The sequence below is a fragment of the Myotis yumanensis genome, unplaced genomic scaffold (assembly GCF_028538775.1).
Source record: "Myotis yumanensis isolate MYYU_CA2020_CCGP unplaced genomic scaffold, mMyoYum1.0.hap1 SCAF_1, whole genome shotgun sequence".
Taxonomy (NCBI): domain Eukaryota; kingdom Metazoa; phylum Chordata; class Mammalia; order Chiroptera; family Vespertilionidae; genus Myotis; species Myotis yumanensis.
The window spans coordinates 99,034,590-99,050,483 of NW_027223752.1; the positions used below are offsets into that span (position 1 = coordinate 99,034,590).

Here is a 15,894-nt window from a genome sequence, read left to right on the forward strand (position 1 = left end):
CTCTTGGCATTTTAATTCTGATGTGTCTTGGTGTGGTCCTCTTTGGATTCCTTTTGTTTGGGGTTCTCTGCGCTTCCTGGACTTGTAAGTCTATTTCTTTCACCAGGTAAGGGAAGTTTTCTGTCATTATTTCTTCAAACAGGTTTTCAATATCTTGCTCTCTCTCTTCTTCTGGCACCCCCATAATTCAGATGTTGGTACACTTGAAGCTGTCCCAGAGGCTCCTTACACTATCTTCATATTTTTGGATTCTTTTTTCTTTTTGATTTTCTGGTTGGGTGTTTTTTGCTTCTTTGTATTTCAAATCTTAGACTTGATTCTTGGGATCTCTAGTCTGCTGTTGGAACTCTGCATAATATTCTTTATTTCAGTCAGTGTATGCCTAATTTCTAGTTGGTCCTTTTTCATATCCTCGAGGGTCTCACTAGATTTCTTGAGGGTCTCACTAAATTTATCGGCAGTTTCTGGAAAATTCTTGAAAAGCCTTATAAGTGTGGTTTTGAACTCTATATCCTGTAGTTTGCTTTCCTCCATTTCTGTCATTTGTGACCTGTTTCTTTGTCTCCACATTTTTTATGCTTCCCTGTGTTGATAGAGTGGCTTTGTGTGCTAGGTGTCCTATAGGGCCCAGTGGCTCAGCCTCCCCAGTTACCTGAGGTGGACACTCTCGGTGCACCCGTTTGTGGGCGTTGTGCACACTCTTGTTGTAGTTAAGTCTTGATTGTTGTAGGTATCACTGAAAGAAATTAACCTCCAGGCCAATTGGCTGTGAGAATCAGCTGTGTCTACAGTGGGAGAACTTCTGTGCTGGAGACACTCTTTTGGGGCAAGACTTGCTTCAGTGGGGCTTTGGTGCTCACTGAATCTGCCCCCTGAGTGTGTCCCTTATGGATCTGAGGAGTTGTAATCTGGATGGTTCCACTCTGACCAGCCTTCCTGTGGTGCACTGGCTCTTGGATCTCTAAGGAAGTGCTAATTTAGCCTCTGCCTGAGGCTACCCAGCAGGAGCTATGGAGAGATATGCAGATTCCTCTTCTTTGTTTGGGGTTTGGAGGTGCCTAGATGAGGCCCAGCTGTGAAGCAATGCAAGCTGCTGTGGGGCCTTGGGCCTTCTTTTGGAAGTTCTGGGTCTCTCTGACCCAGCTGCAGTTTGTTAGGTAATTTGCAAATTGCAAAGGGCCAGGCTTTTCATATGCAAAAGCCTCTGGGCACAGCTTGGTTGGGGTGGGGTCTCAGGGAATCAACAGGGTGGATCAAGCAGCTATGGCTGCTCCTCAGTCCTACCCTAAGAGGTCCCGGGTCTCAGTGTCCCAGTAATCGCTGCAAGCACCTCTGAGAGAAAGCTGCCCTCAAGTTCTGACCAATGCCAGACAGTCCAGTTTCTCCCTGTATGAGTCTGGGTCCCCAGAGACTTGCCCAGAACTGGAGTTCAGAACAGTCAGGAACTTGAGACTCCCTCCAAATTGAAAAAGACAACCATGTCCTCAGTTGCCAGCCCTTTCTACGTGCTCCTCTGTACCTCTGCACTTTACTTCTGAACCTCCTCTGAGTCTCAGCATGCTTTTCTCTTTCCTTGTAGTTGTAGAATTTCCACTCAGCCTGTGGTTCTGGATGATGTACATTTTGTCTTTTAGTTGTATTTTTGAAGTAGTTGTTTGAGGCAGCAATTTCCGGTGTTTACCTATGCCGCCATCTTGGTTTCTCCGGCATATAATTGTTTATAGTATTTTCTTACAATCCTTTGTATTTCTGTGGTGTCAGTTGTTACTTCACAGCTTTTGTTTCTGATTTTATTTATTTGGGTCCTCTCTCTTTGTTTCTTGATGATCCTGGCTAAAGGTCCATCAATCTTGTTTATCTTTTCAAAGAAACAGCTCTTGGTTTCATTGATTTTTTTTGGTATTGCTTTTTCAGTCTCTATGTAATTTATTTCTACTCTAATCTTTTTTATTTACTTCCTTCTACTCACTCTGGAATTTTCTTGTTGTTCTCTTTCTAATATTTTAAGTTTTAGGGTTAAATAGTTTATTATTATTATTATTATTTTTTTTTTTTAATATATTTTATTGATTTTTTACAGAGAGGAAGGGAGAGAGATAGAGAGTTAGAAACATCGATGAGAGAGAAACATCGATCAGCTGCCTCCTGCACATCTCCTACCGGGGATGTGCCCGCAACCCAGGTACATGCCCTTGACCGGAATCGAACCTGGGACCTTTCAGTCTGCAGGCCGACGCTCTATCCACTGAGCCAAACCGGTTTCGGCTATTATTATTATTTGAGGTAGGCCTGTACTGATATGAATTACTTCTCAGGACTATGTCCCATAGATTTTGAGCAGTTGTTATAGGAAGTTTTTTATTTCTTTCTTGATCTCATGTGTAAACTACTCATTGTTTACTAACATGCTATTTAGCCTTCATTTGTTTGAATGTTTTCAAGTATTTTTACTGTAGTTGATTTCTAATTTCATACCATAGTGGTCTGAGAAGATGCTTGATATGATTTTAATGTTCTTGAACTTCTAGAGATTTTTTTGTATGTCCTAACATGTGGTCTGTCTTTGAGAATGACCCATGTACACTTGAGAAGAATGTCTATTCTGCAGCTTTGCAGTGAAATGGTCTATAAATGTCAATTAAATCCATTTGATTCAGTGTGCCATTTAGAGTCTCTGTTTCCTTGTTAGTTCTTTGTCTGGAACATCTATCCAATGAAGTCACCGAGGTGTTAAAGTCACCTAATGTGACTGTATGGCTGTCGATCTCTTCCTTAAAGTATATTTAGATTGCTCCTGTACTGGGTGCATATATGTTTACAGGGTTTTGTTCTCTTTTTGGATTGATCCCTTATGTAGTGACCTTTATTGTCTCTTGTGATGGCCTTCATTTTGAATTCTATTTTGTCAGATATTAGTATTGCTAACCCAGTGTTTTTTTTTTCATTTCCATTTACATGGAAAATTTTTTCCACCCCTTCACTCTCATCCTGTGTGAGTCTTTTGTTCTGAGGTGCATTTCTTGTAGACAGCATATGATTGGTTCATGTTTTTGTATTCATTCAGCTACCATATGTCCTTTGATTGGAGTACTTAATCCATTTACATTAAAGTTATGGATAGGTACTTATATATTGCCATTTTAATTCTTTATGCCTATATCTCTCTCTGTATTTCTTCTTCTCATTACAGCAGTTTCTTTAGTATTTCTTGCAGTGCAAGTTTGGTGGTGATAAACTCCTTTAACCTTTTTTTTTTTCTTTTGGAAGCTCTTTATTTCATCATCTATTTTCATGATAGCCTTGCTGGATATAGTAATTTTGGTTTCAGATCCTTGCTTTTCATTACCTTGAATACTTCATGCCATTCTCCTCTGGCCTGTAGAGTGTCTGATGAAAAATCAGGTGATAGCCTTATGGGAGTTTCTTTGTAGGTAACACATTGCTTTTCTCTTTCTGCCTGTAAGATTCTCTGTGTTTAATTTTTGGCATTTTAATTATGATATGTCTGGGTGTCAGCCTATTTGGGTTCTTCTTCTTGCTTGGGACTCTCTGTGCCTCCTGAACTTGTGTGACATTTTCCTTCACCATCATTTCTTCAGAAATTCTGTTCCTTGCTCACTTTTTTCTACTACTGGCACACCTAATATGTGGATATTATTACGTTTCATGTTGTCCCACAGTTCCCTTAAGCTGTCCTCCTGTTTTTTAATTGTTTCTTTTTGGTTTTCTGGTTGAGTGATTTTTTTTTCCTACCTTGTCTTCTAATTCACTGATACAGTCCTCGGCTTACCCTTATCTACTGTGTATTCCTTCCACTGTATTCTTTATTAGTGCCATGTCATTCTTCATAGTTACTATATATTTTTTTCATGCTGTTGAGCACCTTTGCCATCATTATTTTGAACTCTATGTCTGATAAATTTCTTATCTCCATTTCATTTAGCTCTCCTTCTGGAGAATTCTCTTGTTCTTTCAGTGGGGTTTATTTTTCTATCTCCCCATTTTGTTTGAGTTTGTGTCTGTGTATTGAGTAGATCTGCTAGTGCAGGACAATGTCAGACACTGTTTGTGACTGGCCCTGAGTACTGTTTTTAAGCTATCAGCAATCCATCTCTGCTGGGGCTAGGTGCTTTTGGAAAAGACTGAGATGTGCACCAGGGTCTGCTTTTCCTAGCCCTGATCCCAAAAGGAGATCAGGCAAAGATTCAAAGCCTCTAGAGATCCTCCTCTGCCCTCAGTTTGATTGTTATCAGTCTTGGTTAGCCTCAGGTTATTAACCACAGATTTGGGCAAGAGGTCTTCCAACAGGGTGGGTCAACTGCCTTCCTGCCCAGGCAAAAAGCGCCTGGATAGTAAATTCATGAAGGAAAAAGATCTCCTCCGAAGTGTGAGGAAATGACACAGCACAAGAAACTGGGGTGGCCCCTTCAAGCACCAACCCCAGAGCTCCCAACCTTAGACTCTCCTCACACAGCTCTGCCCTCCCTCTACCAGAGCCCAGGTGAGTAGCTGCACACAAAATTTTATGGGTTGGCCCTTTAAGAGAGCGCCTGTATTTCCAGATGCCTCTCACTGGCAGACTGCGTCTTTTCACAGTCAATTGTTATGTGAGCACCTTTCTCAGTTCTGGTGCTCTCTGCTGGGGGGCCTAGTTTGGGGTTTAGTCCCCAGAGTTTTCATTGGGAACCCCCCACAGCTGAGGTATCTCCCAGGGACTTCAGCTGCTGTCTGTGGGAGCCTGGCCAGCCCTTTCTCACCTCTGCACTTTCTACCAATCTCTATGAGGTCCCTGCTTTTTGTCCTTGGTTATCAGGGTTCTCTCCACCTAGTACTCCGTTGATTTTTCAGGGTGATTCTTCTGTAGTTAGCTGTATTTCCAGCTTGTTCCTGGGAGTGTGTCAGTGTAGCTTCCACTTACTCCATTGCCATTTTGGAATCCTTTGGTTACTATTTTGATTGAGGGAATTGTCTGGACATCAGGCTCAATCCCCTCAATACATATGATGACCTAGGAACAACCCTTCTCCCCAAAAAGCCCCCCACAAAATATATAGCAGCCAGCATTATACTCAAAAAGGAACCTTTTTCTGGGCATGGAGAACTCCAAGGCTGTGTTGAGAACATGGACGTGTGTGTGCCCTCTCAACGCCACTCACAGAGGGCTTCCTGGAATTAGCCTTGGCTTTTCCTCCAAACAAATGACGGCCATCTAGTTAGTGTGATTTGAGTTTCTGGGCTCACTGCAGCCACCTTCTGCAGCAGCAAGGAAAAGGGGGAGCTTTCCTGTCTAGCAAGGTGTTCAACTGGGCACCTTCCACATACCCCAAAGCCAAGATACGCCCACCCTTCCATGGCACTTCCTGCTCATTGGACCAGTGATGTGAAATATTTAGGGGACCTCATTTGTTTCTGGGGGCTCAATTCAAAACTTTCCTTCAAATCCAAAATTCAGAGAGAAGAGGAAAGGAGAGCTGTTGGGACTCCCACCTCCTGCTTCTTATGGAGGAAACAAACCACATACATCTGAAGGTGATTAAACTGTCTTTATTGGAGGAAAACAAGAAGCCATCAGTCTCATTATCATTATGATAGAAATCTTGATATGTGTACATGATTGTCAAGGCAGAATATCATTTGCTACATTGCCCATTCACAATTTGCAGAGCCGCAAACCTATGAGGGCTAAACTTCTTGCAGAGTTTATTACATGCATGGAATAAATGCACAGTTTCCCTTCTTTTGGACAAGCATGTTTTCATGGGAAAATGGAACCAGTTGCAGACCTGGTAATAATAGACATGGGGACATTCCTTTTGGAAAACATGCTCAGTGCTGAGAGCTGCAAGAAGGGCGTGTGTTATGATTAAAGCCAATTGAGAAATTGTCCCAAATTCGATTCTGGACAGAATGTACATGTTATGTTTTCCAACCTGAGCGTGGGACTGAGATAAATGCTCTCTGAAACATGTGGCTCCACCTTTGAAACTAACCATTTCTGTTGCCATTTGGACAACATTTCACTCCATTCTGAGGCCAAATGCCCTGGGAAGGAGAGTACAAACCTCCCTCTCTGTCTCTTTCTCTCCCCGATCCTCCGTCCCAGCACCCAGTTCCCCAAAGTGCAGGCCTACCATGAAGGCCAGGAACCTGTCTGTCCAGGTTAAGGTTTTCCTTTGAGAAGTAATTTATCTGGTGTTTGGGGCTTTTGAGCTCCTGGTGACATCTTATCGCTGTGACTGAAACCTCAAACACTCCTCTTGTTTTCTTTTTTTCCTGTCCATAAGAAAATAAAATCACCTCTAACTAAAATAATTCAGTAAATAAGCAGAATACATAATCATCGTAGAAGTTCCCTGGAGACCAAAGGGTTAAAAACAGATATAGCAAATGCAGAAGCGGCTTTAGTACAAAGAATGAATGCAACAGTTTGTCCCTTTGGTGTAGAAAGATACAAATAAGCCATTCCACGCTTTGTCCACAAAATCAGACGTGGCAGCCACATGCTGTGGGTTTGGCTGCCAAATGCACAGCCTTTGGGTTAGTAGAAGTGGGACCCCAGAGCCCCAAGCTGAGCTGCTCCCGCTGCAGGTGGTGGGCCAGGCCTTGGCTGGCATGCAGGGCCGTCCTCACAGTGGGGCAAGGCCACTGTGCCCACTCCTGGTGGCAGATCATGAGGCACGGGGACCACAATGAAGGTTTGGGCCGGAGGGGGGTGTGGGCCACTACCTTCCTCTTCCTCCTCCCTGTCTGCTGTTCACAGTAGCGAACTCATCTACAGACTAGTTTTCTTGCATGCTCAGGAAATAAGTGTCCCTCCTTTTAGGAATCTGTTTGCCCAGTTCACCATTTCTATCTTAACATTTTCAATTCTGAAAACCAAAGGATTGGAACACATTTTTTGGTAAATGTCAGGTACACTTGAAGCTCCCAAGTAGGATCAGGTGCCCCCAAAAGCATGGTGGGTTCCTACACATTTATTTTGGAGACAAACTAGACAGTGTTTGGTCTGGAATGTGTTGAGGAAAAGGCAAACTGCGAGTGTGAGCAGACAGAACGGGGCGTGGCATTGCTTCGGGGACGTGCAGAGGCTCCGTGCACTGGTTATCAGAGGACCTTGGTTTCGTTTGCCAGAGGTGACTGTGCGGCCCTGGGAAAGAGTGCATCTCATTTCTCTTCGGGGAAGTGGAGGAGCTGCCCTTTGTGGGCTCTTGCTTCCCTTTCTCATTTCCAAAGGAACCCCGCAGTTTGCTGTGAAGTCCCATAAAGTAGGGTGGTTGCTGGCAAGATCGCAAAGGCGTGGCCCAGCGCTCATGTCTCCACCCTTGGAGCGATGATGATTGTTCTGTATGGCTTCCCTGGTGTGAAATTGGTAGTGGTCAAGGCTTAGGTGGGTAACAGAGCCATAGTGCAAAGCCTTAACAATACTGAGTTGTCTCCACTGGGACACAGTCTTTCCTTTCTGTTCAAAACTGCTCATGAAATGTCAAACCTCACGAACCCCAGTGGGTTAATCAGATTGAGCTGCTACTCCTGAGAGAGGGTCAGCCTCCTTTCAGGAGGGTCCCTTGGGCTCCCTTTCTTTGTCTCTGGTGTCCTTGACCTTCATTCTAAAGGGGAGTCCCCCTCTCCCACCCACAATCCATCCAGGACCTGCTGGACACAAAGGTAGACAAGTGAACAGGACGGGATTAGTGCTGGACAGGTAAACTGAGTCCGAAGGTCGCATGTCTAATCCCTTCCATCAGATGGCTAATGCTTCCTAAGTGCCAGCGCCTGGACTGTTGAGCCGAAGGTGTCTTCTTGTGCTCCAAGCCGGACTGCCTAGTTCCTAGGACACTACGTTAAGAGCTCCTGGAGAGTGGGATCCTGTCAAAGGTCAAGCCCGTGTGTGTGTGTGTGTGTGTGTGTGCGCGCGTGCGCGCGCTGCTCCATTCTTGGGGTGAGATTTCAGAAGTGACTGGAACCACTGCCATAGTCAAGAACGCAAAGCCATGCCTGCCCTTAGGGCACGCTGCATAGTTTTCTTTAAGGGAACATGAAGGGGACAATCCTTTCTATTCTCCTGCGGAGCCAAGGGCAGCAGGAGGTGGTGAAACTGCCATGAGCAGCCCTGGCACTGCTATTGCTCCATCTGGCATCTTTTCTCAAGAGCGTTTGTGGTTTGTGCGCACTTCATGTGGGCGGGCCCTGCCCCTCTCAGCTCTAGCTGCCTCTACCTCATGCCAACCCGACGCCCCAGCCCGGTGTGCTCGCTGAGGGAGCGCAGTGAGCAATCCGGACCCCAGAGACCTGGTTAGGAGGGATACGCTGCAGGTCTGCCTGGGACCTGCGAGTGAGCAGGTGCTCGCTGTTTCAGGCACATGCTAGCTTCTCTATGGTCTCAACAGTGAGATGAAGGCCAGGAAAGCGAGGGAGGCACAGACAGGCAGTTAAGGGAAAAATCACTCAAGGACACTATTTCAAATGTAATGTTCAGGTGAGAAGAAATCCACTTGCTCTAAGAAGGTGAGGAGACCAAATGGAAGGCACCCTTAGCCTCACCACACACACTGGCTCCCGGGTGAGTATCAGCCAGTGCACATATGAAATGCTCAGCTACTCTTGGTGAAATCTTACTCTGCCACCTACTCGGCAGGTCTTAACAAAAGGCACATTCCGGGTTCTCTTCCTGTGTTGTGACGAAGCATAAACAATCCCAAATACAGCTGAAGAACCGCTAGCCTTTGGCCACTCAGGCTCTCTCAAAAGACCAATAGTTCTTCCGCATGGTAGTTACTTTCTCCTCTTCATAAAACAACAGGAAATTACCTAAGTCTGGTGGCATTGAGACAGTACGGACTTGCCTGATGTCAAGGTCAAGCTTTGGGCTGAAACCAGTCCCCGTCCCCTGCACTGTATTGACTGAGACCTGACTGGTACAGGCCAGCGTGGCCGAGAGCTGACCCAAACCGCAGGAGGACAGCTGCAGCAGGGCCCATCTTTCAGCTGCTCCACACTTCTCAGGTAAGACATACTTTCAAGCTAATTGAATACACATGCACCCCACACATTAGCTCCAGAAACAATGTAACCACCAGTAACGGAATTTGCTTCCTAAGTGCTAGCGCCGGGCCTGTTTAACCAAAATTGCCTTCTTTTGCTCCAAGCCTGACTGCTCAGTTCCTAGGACACTACGCTACGAGCCGGCATGGCGTGGAGGGTGCCAGGCCTGCAGGGGACAGTGGACACAAGGATTCAAAACTTTAGGCAAATTTTCACTTCCTGTGATGCTGGTTGTTTTCTTACACTGTAGAAACTTAAATGTTCCATTACGCTTATTAATAAGCAACATCCTACCAAGCCTCCTGGAGAGATGCCTCTGTTTCCTCAGATTCTCTTTACAAGACTCATCTATCGCCCTTCTGAAGGTGAGGACTCACAGTGCTAACTGGCAACGACTTGGGCAAATGCATCAACCTGGGTGGCTGCATATCTCACTCAGTTGACACTTATTTCTTAACTGGCTCTGTTGTCATTTTGTTGTTTTCCAGGCTTCTTACAGATTTTGAAGAGTGATAGTCTGATTTTACTCTGGTTGCATGTGTGACAGATGCCAAATGGGATTCCTGCCCAGGAGCTGAGTGCCTATGAGGTATATGAAAACAGGGTAGACCAGCTGCCTGTCTTTCCAGCTGCTCTTAGGCATACCTGCTCTGCTATCCTAAAGGAGGCAGAATGGAGCTCTAAACCGAATACTGTGTGTGTGTGTGTGTGTGTGTGAGTGTGTGTGTGTGTGTGTGTGTGTGTGTGTGTGTGTTGGGGAGGCTATTGCTAAACATTTGGCCTGGACATAGGCAAGGTTGTGGAAGTGATGAAGATGGTTTGACCAACAGGACCTGCCAAGTCGGGCCAACAGCAGGAGCAGAGCTTGAGGACAACAGCTAGGAAAGTCGCTGGACCATCAGCAGACCTATAGGGACACACGATGAGCTTAAGCTGTCTGTGCAGAATGCAGACTCATGGCGTTGCCTGGCCATCGAGGGAGGGCTTTTGCAAAGCTGGCATTTGGAGCCACCTGCTTGCCTCTACAAGACAGCATCCTTGAGTCTCCTTGAAAAGCGGTTTGCCCTGGATTTCACCCTGTGCTTGCTTTATCTTGCACACCCATCCACCACGTGGGTGAATGACATGGCCCAGTTTGCCAGGGTCATGCAAGTCCTACACCCTGGGGAATCCTTCAGTCCCCCGCCCCCATCACAGGTCTTTGGTTTTCAGACAGCCCTGGTCAGAGGGACAGCTTCAGTGCCAGCTGGGCCTGGCTGGACCGTCTCTGGCCATCACTGCAGCTGTGTCCTGCTTGCTTGGCAGTTCACCTCTCTTTACCACCCCAGATCAATTCTTTTCCAAAGCCACTGCCCTCCCCTCCTCCAGGTAATATTAATAAAGAACAGGGTAAAAATGTGCAAAACAACTTATGTGAGTTGGAGGTCATTGTAAGTGTAAGATTAGAAATGCATTTTTTTTAAAAAAGAGAGAAAGAGCGATTAGTTTGAAAACTGCATAGCTGAGAGCAGAGCTTCCAGGCATTACCCCCATGAGAAATGAGAGCAGCGTGGAAAGTTCACTTTAAACAAAATGGCATCGTGTTCCTTTTGTGAGAAAGGTCCTTAACCATCTGCTGGGTGGGCATCTCCTTCACAGCAAGTCTCGCCTCTAAAGTTTCAGTCTCAGGGGAGCAGCCTTCTTACTGTCTGAGCGCTGGGGGCACGAGGCCGCTAGTGTCTCTGGTTGGCGGGGGGTTTGCTGGAGGAGCCGCCAGGAAAGGGCTCTGCAGGGCCTTCCCCAAGTGGCCGGAGAAGCCAGCCCCCCGGCGCTGCTCAGCTGTCCAGGGAAGGACAGAGAGAAGGAGGAGAAGTAAAGTGCACTCTTCACTTTGGAGACAGATTCCTGATCCTCTTCTTATAAAATTTAAAAATCCCTTGAAATTCTCCTTGGAGGGGGAAAAATCTCCTAACGGTTAACATAAAACTTCACTACCAACAAGCAAACGATATAGGTCATGTAACTAAGTATAGATTGCAAGGACATATATCTTAAAAGGAAAAAACCCTAATGCACAATATTTACCAATACTTAAATAATCCAGTTGAAACCTTTTATGTCATTAATGAAAAATACAACATAGACGGTTACCTATAGTGAGAAGAGCAGAAATGATGAAAGTTGGGGAGAGGACAAAGAGAGTCCATCCATTAGAGCTTTGCAAGATTCATATATACAGCACCAGGTCCTGTTAATCAGCTCCCTTGAGTCAGTACAGTTTGTGAGAAATGAACACTTCAGAATTGCAGTATAAAATATGGCCATAAAAAACTTCTGTCTTCCAGTCCTGTGCAGGTCGGCGCACCATGCAAGGTGGGGTCACTCTGGGGTGGCTGGTGGCACTGGTGGCCCTGGGGACCCCCTTCCCTGGCTCTGCCCGAGGCCTCGCCCCTGGGCCCCACATCCAGAGCCGGTCACTTGCTTCCAGAGTGCACAGTCGTCACAGTGGTGGGCCTCGGTCTCCGCTCGGCTCCCACTCCGGGGACCCCTGATGAAGAGGAAATGAAACTACAGAGCGTGGAGGGTGCCAGACCTGCAGGGGACAGTGGACACAAGGATTCAAACTTCAGAAGGAAATACTCCCCCTTCTTATGGCAAAGGTTTGTGCAGGGGCCAAACTTCTCCACATGGGACCCTAAACGCTTACCTGTCCATAGGAAAGCAATTGCAATGTGTTCAGAATGCTTTCTTTCTAGACCTAACTCTTCCCTCCTTTTTTCATTATATTTATAACTGCTTTGTATTTGAATACCACATGGGGTAGCCACCACAATCCGGTAGGTTCCAGAATGAGCACTTACTATGTACTAGGTATCAAACTAGGTGCTGAATAAACACTGTCATTATGAGAACAACACTTCATGAAGTTGTTATTTTAAGAACAAAGAGAGAATGTGATGCCCCTATGACCCCTGCTTGTGTGTGGTCTGCACTCTTGGCTAAGAAGCACCTGGACAGAGAGCACACCGAGAGGGCTGTTGCCTATCCCATGTGAGCTCAGCAGCCCTGGCCTGAACTCGGCCCTCACAGACCACAGTCAAATGCATCCCAAGCAGAAGTGTTGCACCGGGAGTTCTGGATGTGGATGAATCCACTGAGCTAAGCTCCAGTAGTGTCCCCCCCATGGACTTTGAAAGCTTGGAAGATCCATAAAATAAATGATTCTGATGGCTTCACTGTCAGAGCTGTTGCATAAATATTCAAAGAAATGACCTACTGTGGGTTTCCTTTGACCAGAGGGTGGAGAGGAACTATGCTGACTTGGAAACGTGGGTCTACGGGAGTGTGCAATTGGGTTGGGGGACTCATGGAGATTTTTCATTTTTAAATATATTTTTATTGTTGATAGTATTACAGATTTGTCCCATCCCCCCTTCCCCCCTCTTCCAAGCCCTTACCCCCCTCCACCCCCCCCCCCCCCCCCCGCACCCAGGTCTTCACTACCCTATTGCCTGTGTCCATGGGCTATGCACATAAGTATATACATTCTTTGGTTTATCTTCATGGAGATTTCTTGGAAAAACTGAAGGGCTGGAATTCCTGAATGAGATGGAAGGATTATTTAGTGATGAAGCAAATCTTTTTCTAAGGGAAATGAGAAGAACTGTGATGCCCAGAATGAAACCAAGCTGACTGAAGGGTGCTCCGTAGCTAGGAAGCGAGGGCGGATGGGGAAGATCAAGGCAACTGCTCAAAGTAGAGAGGAGCTACTGGAATGGCCAGATGTGAGATTACAATAAATATATGGGGGGGGGGGATGGGAGAGAGAAATAGGGGAGTGTAAGTGCATCCTTAGTGACATAACATCCCATACCAAGATGAAGGACAAGGAAATATGATTACTATTACTTTGATTGTAAGGCCAATGAATTTTATATAAATCAGCTCCAATTATCATCATCCTCATCAAAAAAATAGATGAAAAGTCAGTGAGAGCAGGCTGCCAGGAATCTCTGCCATCCCTTCCTCAACCCTTAACAGTGACTCAAAGACAAGCAAATCAGAGGGCAAGGAGATAGAGCAGAAAGTGTCTGGGCTTTTGTCCAGACAGACATGAACTTGAAACAGATTCATCATCTATAAATAAAAATATCAGTGCCTAGGGTTGTGTGTATATTAAATAGTGCATTTTCATAATGTAAATTGGTGCAGCCACTATAAAAACAGTACGGAAGTTCCTCAAATAAATAAAAATAGAGTACCACATGGCCCAGCAATCCCTCTTCTGGGTATCTACATGAAAAAATTGAAAACACTTATTTGTAAGGACATATGTATCACTATGTTCACTGCAGCATTATACACAGTGGCCAAGGCATAGAAACAACCTAAGTGTCCTTCAATAGATGACTATATAAAGAAAATGTGGTACATATACACAATGGAATACTGCTAGGCCACAAAAAAATGAGTTACTGCCACATGACATACTGCTAAATAAAATTAAGTCAGGCAGAAAAGGCCAAGAACCTTGTGATTTCACTCATGTGTGGGATATAAAACAGAAAGCAGCAAACAAACACTCCCCCACCCCCACACACAAACTCATAGACACAGATACAGACTGATGGCTACCAGAAGGAAAGGGAGATGAGGATGAGGAGGATAAAGGAGGTCAAATACAAGGTGAAAGAAGGAGACTAGGCTTCAGGTGGTGAGCACACAATAGCAAATACAGATGTCATAACATAAAGATGCTCACTTGAAACTTGTATAAACCAATGTCACCCCAATAAATGTGATAAAAGAGAAAATATTTTAAAATATTACATCATGTCCTAGGATTGTTGGGAGTATTAAATGGGGAAAATTATTGAAAGTGCCTAACATACAGCAGGTACTCAGCAAATGACAGCGCCCTCCTCTCTATCCCAGATCTCCAGTTGAAAAGCTGTTTTTGCTCCATACTCACAATCATTTTGGCCGGCCAAGCTGAGGCTGCCTGCATTTGAACTGTCCAGGCTGCTGCCAAGATGGAGTCTTCTCATATGCCTCACGACGGCGGTGGCATTAAACGCTTGCTGAAATTCAAGAAAGGACAAAAGCAGGCAAAGTAATTCCAGCTAATGAAAAAGATGCAGACTGCTTCCTATTATTTTTCCTGTCACTTGAAGCATTTCAAACTTCTAAAACTGTTCTCATGATACTCTAGAAAGAAACTTTACATTGCCCCTTCTTCCAAAAGTGTACCAATGGATTTGACCCCTCTCACAATCAAAATATATTTTGGAGAAAAAAAACATTTTTCTTCTCACATAATAGACATACAGAATAAATGTAAACTAGTTCTCTCTATAATCTAAAAGAAGTGACTTTTAGAAAACATGACATTTTAAAATAATTTTAATTTTCCTATTACTGGTGATTTCGTACTAAAGAATAGTAGCCTCGGAATAAAGGAGGTCGGTGGAACTGATTTTGTTTCTGTATGGCCCCTCACTGCTGGCACTTAAGGACCCGAGTTGATTAGAACACCGGTTTACTGAGGTAACCAGCTGATGGTCACAAAGCCCCAATAATTTACATTCATCACATTTTTATCAGAAAGGATGGATGGGTTCAACTCAGATTTCCTGTTCGTCTCCCCGTCATGTCACTTTAAGTCCCAGCCAGGTGAAGAAAGCAAAAACCACGTTAAGGCACAGCACGTGAGTCGGAGCTGGCGCTACTGCCATTTTTGACTCACAGAGGGGAAATTTTAAATCTCAGACTTCATTCCTCTCACACCATGATAGTCCCTTCAAGTCTTCATTATTATTGGTTAAAATTAGCAAAATTATTTGGGTGAGGGTCTGGGGGCTTTTCATCAAACGCAGTGACAGTGACCCTTAGAAAGAAAAAATGCTCAAACTGCAAGGTAAGTGAGTGGTTAGACTCACTGGGAGTCTGATCAACACAGGGACTTACTCTCCATTTGCTCTTGGCGAAGTTCTTCCGGATCTGGGCACTGACGGACTCGTGGATGTTCTTGTTGAGGGCCGTGTCCCCTGCGATCCTGAAACACAGGCAAAGATGCTTCTTCTGAGGAGGCTCTTGGGGGCTCTGGCACGGACGGACCCTGCTTTCCTGGAAGCCTCATCCTGACCTTTTCTCGAGGGTGCTGGCTTGGCCCTGCCCTCCCAGGCTGCTCTTGTCTGTGCACAGATCACAGGCACTCCACGGTCTGTCGATTTCTACTCCAAGTCCTGTCAACTTCCACACACTGCAACCTCTCCAGGGAGGGTCAGCACCTTCATGGTTGACCTCTGCCTGACTCTCACTTTTTCCTTTTTTGACCCCCATTCCTGCGGCACCCACTATGACAACACACCCTGACCTCAGTTTCCATCCTTCTCCCCTTCCTTCCCTCCCCCCAACCTCTACGCCAGTTTTCTATCTGCAGCTTCGCCTCCACCATCTCAAATGTGTTCCCTGCCAGGTCTGACCACCAGAACCCTCCCAGGCCTTCTTCCCAGCTTCCTCCTGCCTGAGGCCCCTCTCTGCCTGCTCTGGGCCCTCCTTCCCATGGACCAGCTCACACCTGCGACCCACAGCTCCCTTCTGGTTCCATCCTCACTGAGCTGAGCTCTGCAGCATCCGCTCACCTACAAGCACCCTGGGTACCCAGCCCCCTCTCTGTGCTCAGGGAGAGGGCCCAACCCTAGCTCAGCTCTGCTTGGCACCCCTACTCCTGAATTTCCCAGATAAGCCCTCATAAATGGCAGGACACATCCACTTTACAGTCAGCTGGGTCCTTGGTGTTACCGGGCACTAGTTCTTGCTTGTCCCTTAGTCTTCTATTAGCAAAGATGAAGGTAGGCTTGCTCTTTACCT

At 45.7% G+C, this 15,894-nt stretch overlaps 1 protein-coding gene across 2 annotated transcripts in view; it reads right to left on the minus strand.

Moving 5' to 3' along the window:
- Nucleotides 1-5,524: 5,524 nt before the first annotated feature.
- CAMK1D (calcium/calmodulin dependent protein kinase ID) overlaps nucleotides 5,525-15,894 on the minus strand; it is a 400,268-nt gene continuing 389,898 nt past the window's right edge. The window contains exons 9-11 of one of the 2 annotated variants that reach the window (XM_070428392.1): nucleotides 14,989-15,076; nucleotides 13,994-14,102; nucleotides 5,525-11,614 (exon numbers count right to left, since the gene is read on the minus strand). In XM_070428392.1, coding sequence (XP_070284493.1) covers nucleotides 11,496-11,614; nucleotides 13,994-14,102; nucleotides 14,989-15,076 — 316 coding nt within the window. In that variant the 3' untranslated portion in view covers nucleotides 5,525-11,495. Of the gene's footprint in view, nucleotides 11,615-12,515; nucleotides 12,622-13,993; nucleotides 14,103-14,988; nucleotides 15,077-15,894 lie in introns of those variants that run through there. The other variant, XM_070428401.1, reaches the window with a different exon arrangement.